The sequence below is a fragment of the Didymella exigua genome, assembly GCF_010094145.1.
Source record: "Didymella exigua CBS 183.55 unplaced genomic scaffold M421scaffold_9, whole genome shotgun sequence".
NCBI classification, from domain to species: Eukaryota; Fungi; Ascomycota; class Dothideomycetes; order Pleosporales; family Didymellaceae; genus Didymella; species Didymella exigua.
The window spans coordinates 299,470-309,172 of NW_022984783.1; the positions used below are offsets into that span (position 1 = coordinate 299,470).

The 9,703-nt window shown below is 51.7% G+C and overlaps 5 protein-coding genes and 1 non-coding gene across 6 annotated transcripts; 3 read left to right on the plus strand and 3 right to left on the minus strand.

The window, feature by feature from the left end:
- Positions 1-891: 891 nt before the first annotated feature.
- M421DRAFT_419024 (histidinol-phosphate aminotransferase) lies at positions 892-2,830 on the minus strand. The gene is made up of 3 exons (XM_033591981.1): positions 2,251-2,830; positions 2,042-2,200; positions 892-1,992 (listed from the first exon to the last, which is right to left on the minus strand). The coding sequence occupies exons 1-3, from the start codon at positions 2,334-2,336 to the stop codon at positions 948-950; spliced, it is 1,290 nt and encodes a 429-aa protein (XP_033450240.1). The 5' UTR covers positions 2,337-2,830; the 3' UTR covers positions 892-947.
- Positions 2,702-4,337, minus strand: M421DRAFT_99969 (bleomycin hydrolase; the record flags this gene model as incomplete). The annotated part of the gene is made up of 3 exons (XM_033598822.1): positions 2,702-4,012; positions 4,061-4,152; positions 4,202-4,337. 3 exons carry the CDS (start codon positions 4,335-4,337, stop codon positions 2,702-2,704), a joined length of 1,539 nt encoding a protein of 512 aa, XP_033450241.1.
- Positions 4,338-4,764: 427 nt separating this feature from the next.
- Positions 4,765-4,846, plus strand: M421DRAFT_t45. Its single transcript has one exon. It is a non-coding gene; the product is annotated as a tRNA-Trp (tRNA).
- A 377-nt stretch (positions 4,847-5,223) lies between these two features.
- M421DRAFT_382353 (uncharacterized protein) lies at positions 5,224-6,182 on the plus strand. The gene is made up of 3 exons (XM_033589869.1): positions 5,224-5,543; positions 5,592-5,804; positions 5,851-6,182. The coding sequence occupies exons 1-3, from the start codon at positions 5,395-5,397 to the stop codon at positions 6,146-6,148; spliced, it is 660 nt and encodes a 219-aa protein (XP_033450242.1). The 5' UTR covers positions 5,224-5,394; the 3' UTR covers positions 6,149-6,182.
- A 762-nt stretch (positions 6,183-6,944) lies between these two features.
- Positions 6,945-7,903, plus strand: M421DRAFT_59812 (acid phosphatase precursor; the record flags this gene model as incomplete). The annotated part of the gene is made up of 2 exons (XM_033595716.1): positions 6,945-7,119; positions 7,170-7,903. The coding sequence occupies 2 exons, from the start codon at positions 6,945-6,947 to the stop codon at positions 7,901-7,903; spliced, it is 909 nt and encodes a 302-aa protein (XP_033450243.1).
- A 13-nt stretch (positions 7,904-7,916) lies between these two features.
- M421DRAFT_413946 (uncharacterized protein) lies at positions 7,917-9,635 on the minus strand. Its single transcript, XM_033590465.1, has 4 exons — positions 9,492-9,635; positions 8,996-9,127; positions 8,652-8,939; positions 7,917-8,430 (listed from the first exon to the last, which is right to left on the minus strand). Exons 1-4 carry the CDS (start codon positions 9,564-9,566, stop codon positions 8,266-8,268), a joined length of 660 nt encoding a protein of 219 aa, XP_033450244.1. The 5' UTR covers positions 9,567-9,635; the 3' UTR covers positions 7,917-8,265.
- Between the last annotated feature and the right edge of the window lie 68 nt (positions 9,636-9,703).

Here is a 9,703-nt window from a genome sequence, read left to right on the forward strand (position 1 = left end):
TCTGTGTTGTCCAACAATTCTGGCGACATATCCATAATTTTGTTCTTCTACTGTGTTCTAAGAGTCACGAGTGCCACCGGATCAAGAGACATGACTCTGGCTAGGTGACTGACAGTGCGTTACAATATCTTCGCCAACGCCCACGCATTCCTGTAAAGATGACGGAAATTTTCATTGGGCTTTAGACATGAGCGCGTTGCAGAAAACAAGATCCACAAACCAATGTTTGCTGAGCAGCACTTTCTGAAATGCTGGTTGGCACTCTTCCGCGGTATCAGTCACTGGATAGTTCTCGTCCTCGCTCTACAGGCCTGGAAATGACACAAAATCATCGCGACGTTGGGAAAAGCGTCAGCAGATATGCCCAGGTACCTCTGCTCAAAAGACCCTAGAGACGGCCGCAACAGACCTACAGTAGAACCTCCCTCTGCCTCTACCATCCGTTCTGTCTCCAAAGTCGTGAATATTGACGCCGGTGACTCCGAGTAGAAGAACGTCAGCGACGCATGATTTTTAACACGCTTCAGCTGTGTGCTTCAATGACCATCATGTACCAATGAACATATCGAAACAACTACATTGGGATCACATGTGAGGACGCTGCCAAAAAGGATAAATGCAAAAGGATATTGTCTGTGAAAAGCTTCTGCCAAAACCGAAAAAAACGACCTCATGCGCGCGAGCAAGCAGCCTATGGCTGCTACGGCGACTGTATGCCTGTGGGAAAACTTCGCTGAAAATCAACGTGGTAAGGCATAATGTGCGCGCCACAATTCTTCTGCGAACCGTGCTACGATTGGCTTCGCAGTCTTCCTCTGGCTTTCAGCAAATCAAGACCTATCGAATGTATTTGCCAAATTTCGCTGTCGAAAGTGCACGATGCGCGGTCATGTGAAATGTTTGGAACATGCATATTTATGCCTTCTTTCTATACTTCGACCAAAATCTCATGCAACAACGGCACTGGCCTCCTCCTCCGTCTGCTCCTCGGCCTTCCCACCCAGGCTACTCTTCTTGTACACACCCTCCAACATCGTTCTGATCTCCTGCAGAAACCTTGTGCACTCATCCTCTGTGCCGACTGTAATTCTCAAGCACCCTTCACACCCGTGTTCTTTCCCTCTAAATCTGACCACGACACCCTTCTCCTCGGCCAATCCCTCGTATACCGCTAGTGCGACTTCATTGCTGGTTTTGCCGTTCGGCTTGTCCAGCATTTGATATAGCAAGAAGTTACTCTCCGTCCCACCGTGCAGTTGCCCAATGCCGGGGATCTTGGGCAATTCTTCGATCAACCTCTCCCTTTGCTTGACAATCAGATCCTTGTTTTTTGTCATGACGCCGAGATGCTTCGGGCTCAACGCAGCCTGGGCAAGCTGAGATGTGGGGTTCGAGACGTTGTAAGGCGCCTTCATGTTGTTGAGGATCTGTGCGATCGCCGGATCTGCAAAGGCTGCGCCCAACCTAATGCCAGCAAGACCGAAGGCCTTGGATAGTGTCTGCATAACGACCAGGTTCGGCCATTCGGTGACCCACTCTGCCATCGATGCACCCTCTGGCGCAAAGTCGATGTATGCCTCATCCAAGACGACTACACCGTTCCAGTTTGTCTCGAGTATGGCCTGCACATGCTTCTTCTTTAACAGCTTTCCTGTAGGGTTACCAGGCGAGCAGAGGTACGCGAGCTTTATGCTAGGGTCGGAGGCGAGGGCTTTCTCTATGGCGGGGACGTCGAGATCGAAGCTGGGCAGCTGTAGTGGGACTTTGACGAGTGAGACGTCGTTGACTTGCGCCGAGACGCTGTACATGCCGTACGTGGGAGGGCATGTCAGGATCTTATCCTTGCCAGGGGCGCAGAAGGCGCGGATGAGCGCGTCGATGGCTTCGTCAGAGCCAACACCGACGAACAGGTGCTCCGGGCCGATGTTCTTCGATGTGTGGGTGTGGGTGTTACGGAGATTGCAAAGCAGCTGCTTGAGATCTGCTTGGTGGCTGTGTCTATAGTGAGCATAGATTTCAGTATAGCAGTCGGCTTGCGTACGGGTCTGGGTAGCGATTGAGACCAAGCAAGTCTATGTCAATTGGCGCTGATGCGCCGCATGTGCCATTAAGATTTCCCTCTCCATTCAGCGCCAGACCAGGACCGTATGCATTCTCATTGGCGTCAAGGAGGATGTTTGTACCGTCATCCTTGTAGTCACTGGCATTGTAAGCATTTGTTCTGCCCATCAATACAAGAGCATCACCTACTCGCGCGCACAACGGTACGGCTCCAATGCGAGGATGTTGGGTCGTGCGCATGTCTGCAGATCGAATGCCGTGTTATTGGGTGCCATTGCGAGTGGATGGGAGTGCAGACGCGTTATGATGTCGACGAGAGGTGCTGGCGGGACTTTTTGAATGAGTACCGCGGGGCTGCGGCGATGTCGGGAGTCATTACGACTCCAGCATCTTACCACCGCCGCCACGATGACTCCACGAAGGACTTGATATCACCGCAATGTCGATTTATGATGCACTTGCTTGGAAAGGCATGTCAAGCCTTGACGATGTTGATGAAGTGACAAATGGTCGATGCGGTGAGGTATTTTGGTACGGTAAACCTGACACGCACGGGCAGGAACGATCGAGAGAAGGAAGAAGGGATGCAACATCAATTCACTGAACAGAAACGCTGCGCTGGAAAGTCAAATATATCTTCTCAAGCCAGAGCACCCATAGGATCCCAAAGCTCGAGCATCTTCGGCTTCTGCTCCAACACCTTCTTCACGGTCGTGCTGACCACGCTGGGGTCCACGACCGCTTGGTACACGAACTCGTCCATCCACTTGTCGCTCATGACGAAGTACCCCTTGTCACCCACTCGATCGCTCCACGAGTTTTCCACCCTCCAACGTACCGGCTTGCCATCAACAACATGCACCGCCGTTAGCACCATTGCGTGCGTCATCTGGCTTTCACCAGTCTGGAGGCGCTCCGCCTTTGACATGCCCAGCTTGATGTTGAATCCGAGCTCGTACTCGAAGAGATCTGTGTCCATGATGCCCTTGGTCGAGTCCGAGTATTTGCCAACGTCTGAACCGAAGAAGACGGGCATGCCCTTCTTAAGCATCGCAATGCAGGCGTCCTTGATAGTCTTCATGTTCGTGTTCACGTAGGTCACCGGCCGCCCTTCCCAAACATTGCCGAGACGTTCCACGCTGAGGAGGCGATTGTAGGGGTTGCGAGGGTCATTGACGAGGGAAAAGAGCTGGTGCACATCCGTGCCCGACAGGGCGCGTACAGTCCTCGGGTCGTTAAGTTCCTTAGCGAAGGCGGTCGGACAGGCCTTGACGGTCTGAAAGTTGCCTTCGCGGTCGTGGAACTCCCATGTGAACGCTTTGTCTGGTGCTGGGGGAGGACCGAGCATCAGGGTAAGGATGAGATGGATCTCGCGCATCATTGTAGCCTTCTCGGCTGCTATGCTAGCCTTGATAGCATCGGATGTGGCATTACTGGTGGCGATAGAGCGCAGTCTGACAGCATCCTCGCGCAGCTTCGTGGTGATGAGGTTGTCCATCACTCTTGAGTTGCTGGCATTAAACGAATCTGGGTAGAGGCTGTGAGGGACCAGCCCATACTTATCCACCAGGTTGGCGACCATATCCCACTGTCCACCGTCTCCAACTGGGCTTGCCAACAAGGCCTGTACTAGACGGCTGTCGATACTCTCAGATGTTGTCTCCAGAATGTTCTCGAGGAAGTAGTTCGCTTTCTCCATTTTATCCCAGAAAAATAGATATCCCTGCGAAAGCTGGAAGCTATCGAGCTTGTGTCTCTTCATGATGGCGATACGGAATATATTCGTAGAAGCAAACAGCCAGCACCGTCCTGAAGAAGCTTGGTTCGTGATGGGTGAGCCTTCAGTAGGGATTTTGATGCTGAATTGATGCGTGTCTGCAATGGTAGCTGCGCGGGAGGAGAGGATGGCTGTGGCTGGATTCGAGCTCAGAGCCAGAAGAGCGAGTCGGTTCTAGAAGGCTGTCAGCTATGCCAGTATTGCAAGAATTACTCGTCAAACCTTAGGATCCTCCATGATCTCCTTCTCCCATTTCTCGGCGTCTTTAGTGGAGATTGTCTTCACCTGTCTCGACAGCGGTGTATATCTAGGAGCTACAATAAAGTCAGGGTGTCTTCTGCGAGCCTCGACTTCGAGACGTACGAGCTTCTCCAGCGATGTGTATGAACCCATCTTTCTCGCTCGTAGCTCTCTCCTCGTTCATGTGCATGGCCTGGAGCCTCTCCCTCAACTTCTCGTTGACAGCAGCATCGGACGGTCTCGAATGATTGGCACCCATGATGCGGACTATGTCAATGGTTACAGAAAAGTTCAAGAACAAAAGAGCTTCGAGTATAGATAGCGAGTGTGTGTGGGTACCATGATGGTCGCATGCTTATCGCTATCGCGGGAAGCTATGGCGCGTGGCAGGGAGTGCCCCGCATGTGATGCATCTGATGGCTGGGCGCACCTTCCCCATGCTGCTGGTCATGCGGCAGACGATAAGCCACTTGACTGCGATGGGGTTGCACAACAGGCCCGACCATGACTTCCTAGGATAGGTGAGGGACGGGGTAGACGAGACGATGTCGGTGTGTCAAGAGCAACAAGCGGAAGACCCCAACCCTGACCGCATCTCCCGTCTGTCTCCTGCCGGATCTTTTATAATGTAGATATGAGATATAAATTTAGCTAATTCTTCATCAAATCGAATGACACGGTTTACCGGCCCGATGGCGCAATGGTAGCGCGTCAGATTCCAGTTAAGGTGTCTCCTGAAGGTTAGGCGTTCAAATCGCCTTCGGGTCATTCAGTTTTGCACTTTTTTGCTGCCTCGTTGCTCGCGTGCCTCCTGACAAGATGTCAAGGCCGGCAACGGCCCGCTTTTTGCTCTCTCGTTGACCGACATGTTTCAGCCACACAGCCATCCGCTGATCGTGCTTTAGGCGTCCCGCTCTCCGTAACCGCTCACAATGTCTGGCGCATGCTTCGACAACGCTTTGCGTCTCTACCATTCGTGTCACGCCTTGCTTAGAGCAACCGGTTGTCACAAACTCCCTTCGTTTGACTGCCTTGCATAATGGACATTGTGATCTATAAGCGCGACACAAACAGCAAAAGACTGCGCCACGCTTGGCTGCTAACCTGGGAAATGAGGATGCTCTGCGCCAGGCGCCAACCCACCCACACAGCCAGCCTTGGACGCCTTCTCCTGATCCCTGCTCACTGATCTGCCAAATGCACAGAGTCTGCTCAACATGCTGATATATTATAAGCTCGCAGTCGCCTGATCACTTCGACTGCTTGCACTCCACCTACTCACCTCCCACCTCTCACAATCGTAGACCATATCCACGATGGCGAACCAATCTGGACTATGGCAGAAGCGCGTGCTTGTGCCGTTCTGGATCGTGCGAATCTGCATCATGCTGTTTCTTATTGGAGTTTACGCATATGCGCTCCGAGCAGTTGATGGTCTCGGGCAGCTCGCAAAGCCGGCTATTGCGTAAGAATTAATTCTTCGGAACAGCATAGTTATACTCACAATTTGCAGGAGCATTATAGTCTTCCTGCTCTTCATCGTCATCTGCCTACTCATCGACATCCTTGCTATCGTGCTGTTCATGCGCGACGCGCTGAAGCCCGGGACATTCCTGACCATGAATTGTTTCCAGACCGGTTTCTTTGGGGGTATCTTAATCATGGATCTTGTAGCTGTTGTGAAAGGAACTAGCTCGGCTGGCATTGGATTCAGCGTCTTTATCTTGTAAGCACATACAATACACGTAATGCAAGTTACTGACTCGCTTCAGCTTTTCCTTCCTAAGCCTCCTCATCTACTCGGCGGTCGGCTACCACCGCGCGAAGAAGCAAGCCCAGCGAGGCAACTATGCTGCAGCACATAACCCAGCCATGTACAATCCCGCTGTACCCACCGCATACCCCCCGCAGTATCAGGTTCCTTCGCCTTATCAAGAGACTGCAAATCACGGGCAGAAAGCTGCGCCCATCGAGCTTCAGCACGATCAATACCTGCCACCATACCAGGCGCATGACGCAACAACCGACTATCACAATCAGCAACCGCTAAAACCAGCGCACATGGCCTAACTGCAATAGTCACACAGATCTGACAAATGACCACATCTTAATTCCTCCACCTATATTTCGTTCCTGCATCAAGAGGCAACGATGTCTGCGGCGATGACAGTCCCAGCGTCTAGTGTCGTCTCCTGCGAGCAACTTAAGCGATATTGGATCTCTTCACATGTGCCTTCGACCAAGCACCTGATTGGGCCTGTAAGGTATCCATCCGATCTGAGCAACGGGCCGTTGTAAAAAGTTAACACTCCATGTCCGGGACGTCGACAGTTGGGGAATTGCTCGGCATGATATGCAGTGAATGTCTGCAGAGCCTCAATGCTCACATGCCAACGTCTAGTCAAAGCGCAGGCCCGTTCGAGGAATCGAGACGCTTCAAAGACGCACGTGTAAAGGTGGTAAAGGTGCTTCGGGATGCCTGCCAGGAAAGTCGCCGCCGCCGAGGCGCGATTGGCCATGCTAAATAACGCGCCCCTTCGCTTCGGACATCACCAACCATTCACAGCCTCAAATCCGCTTCTAGCCGCGACTACAATTTATATCGCGCTCAATCAAACAACGATGTGCAGCACGTTCAGCTAGGCGTGCGCTCTTTGCTGTGCAGTAAGCTCAAATGGCATATCGCGTCTGCGGGGTTGGAGTAGGATTCTAGTATGAGCTAGCTAGTACGCATGTTTTACAGTTGCCTATAGACATTGACATCGGCCCATCTTGTGAGGTAGCAGGCAAGCGCGCAGTTTTCGCTCTCAAAAGTCCAGCTTCACTCCTCGACCGTCGTCCCCTCCCTCAGTTCATTCGCTGCAAGATGCGTTGCTCTCTCCTTGTCGCCACGATTCTACCTCTTGCTCAGGGAATCCGCATTATCCAGAGCAACGACGATGGTTGGGCCGAAATTAACATCAGGACCTTCTTCAACACTTTGAACGCTGCTGGTCACCAGGTAGTACTGAGTAGTCCAGCTGAGAACCAGTCTGGCTCAGGTACGGCAATAACATCATCACTGGCCAAAGAACCACATTGACAATGACAGGTTCTTCTGATGCTACCCCGGAGACCGTGAACTCTGATGGTTGCGAATTTTCCTCCTGCCCTGGTGGAAGCCCAGCGACCGGTGCTAATGCCACCGACCGGCGCTTGAACTACGTCAATTCCTACCCCGTCACTGCCATCAAGACTGGCATTTCGACTAGCGCGCCCAAGCTCTGGAATGGAGCTGCTCCTGAACTCGCCCTCACAGGCCCTAACGTTGGCAGCAACGTCGATGTCCAAGTTCCCTTCTCCGGAACCGTCGGAGCAGCGGTCTACGCTGCAAAGACCGCAAAGATCCCAGCAATCGCCTTCTCTGGCTCGAGTGGCAACCCAACAGCATGGAACCAGCCCACTCCACTGTACAGTAGTGTCTACGCCGACCTTGCTCTCAATATCACATCCACCATCATCAGCTCCGGAAAGCCATACCTGCCCGACAACACCTGGCTCAACGTTAACTTCCCGGCTGTATCCAGCACTAAGTGCAACAACGTCAACCAGTTCAAGTTTATCTTCACTCGCATCCACAGTGGTCTCATTGGTAGTGCTGCCGATATCACCGTTTGTGGAACTACCGCGAGGCTGCCGTGGGAGGCAGATGTTGCTGTTCTCCGGGCTAGCGACTGCTATGTCTCCATCTCGCCTGGTGACGCGAATGATAAGACGACCGCTCCCGCTGCTCAGCAGCAGATCATCTACGATAAGCTGAAGCCAATTCTGTCGTGCTTGTCGTAGGCGCGAGTCGAGTGGCTAAGGGTCAGCCTCTAATAATGTAAACCACACAAGTTCATTGTGCTGACTCGGGATCTCGCTGCTTTCCGACATCTTCATCCATGTAACTCTCACAATAAAAGGGCTTGCATTTGTTACAACTTAGTGCAATAAAATCAGAACTACAAGCAGGCCTAGCATGAAATCCAGACGAGCGCAAGATGTTTGATGTACAAGATGACTGTACAGTATCCCATCTCATGGTTTCTCTCCTGACGTATTTCCTGATAGCCTCCAGGTCCTGCTGTGCTTTAAAAAGCCAGGGGAAGCTGCAAGGGTCCGCATACGACCCTCCTAGTCATCTCGAGAGGTGAAGATGTGCGTATTTAGAAATCGATCAGATCATACACGATGTTGCCGAATCCCGGCACGTAACCTATACCGCCTCCGCTGGTAGCGTTTCTGGGCCAACCAGAACTGCTTGCCACCTCCCCAGCAACAGTATTGGTCTCGTTGCTGACAGTGACCGCTGCGTTACCTGCTGGGGATACCTACATATGCAGCTTGTAGTCAATACCATGGAGGTCTTTTAGGATGAGACACTTCGAAGTCTTTCTATCCGGCTCCCAGGCACTCTCGTCGCTAATATACATGGCCCTGACGGCAGTCCAGGCGCCAGCAATACCTATTCTTGTTGTGATTGCATGGGCCGTACTTGGTTGCGAGCTCAAAGACTCAACGTATATTTTAATCAACTAGACCAACACTTTACGTCTGAGCAAGCTTTCTGGAGGTGGAATGCGTTGCAGATCTTCTTAACCCTGCGTCGATTCGTGTATCGGCCCCACTGAGATTGGTTAGGTGGAGGCAGGTACACATCGAGGCGCTGACCAGTGGCGTTCACAGGGATCAAGCCATCCATGTCAGATCTGGGTAGATCGGTTGGGTTTGGGGACGTCATTCCTTGTGCATCACCGGTCTTGTTGGACATGAAGATGATAGAGGGTTGTTCGAAAACCTTTGAGTATTTGTACGTGCACTTTCTGCGGCTAGAATTGTCCTACATGCAGTTTTAGCAATGTGAAGAGGATATCGGATATGTATCTTAAAGCTTACCGTTTGGAATTCCAAGCATACGCCAGATACTTTGATCTTTGCAGCTAGGTCGCTGGAGTCATCACCTGTGGAGAGTCTTTCATAGAAGACGCGGAAGACTGATAGAAAGATGAGTCTTGATACGCAACCTCTCTAAGTCATAATCAAGAGCATCGCGCTTTATGTACGATATCCTGTTCCGAGTAGTTTGGTCCTCGAAAGCTGCAGTGGAGTGAAAAGGGTAGCAAGCGCCTACGAAGACCTGCTGGCATTGTGTGTCATTGAGGCACGAATGCAATGTTTCTACGTCTTGATTAGTATCCAGCTCTGTTATGGAAATTTCAGGTGTTTCCTGACTATTCTTTAAAGGATCAAACTCACGCTAAAACGCATGATGCTTCTCCAGAAGCTTAGGGTAAGCTTCGCGAGTTTTTTCAGCCTCCTGTGCGAGTTCAAGCCCAGCTCTCTGTGCATACGTTAGCATATAGCGTTAGGGTTTGGCGGAGTTGCCATGTACCGTGATAGCTCTCATGATTCCATTGGCATTGATGCTGAGCCCATGTAAGCACGCGGCGGGCGTACCACCCGTCATATTGACTAGTCGTCACTGCCTGTGAGAGGAGAGACCGTATGGTTAGCGAAAACAAAGGCAGAACGAGAGTGCGCCGGGTAAAGAAAATAATTGCGCAACTGCGAGGATGGTGAAAAGTTTATCCGTTACATTTACAT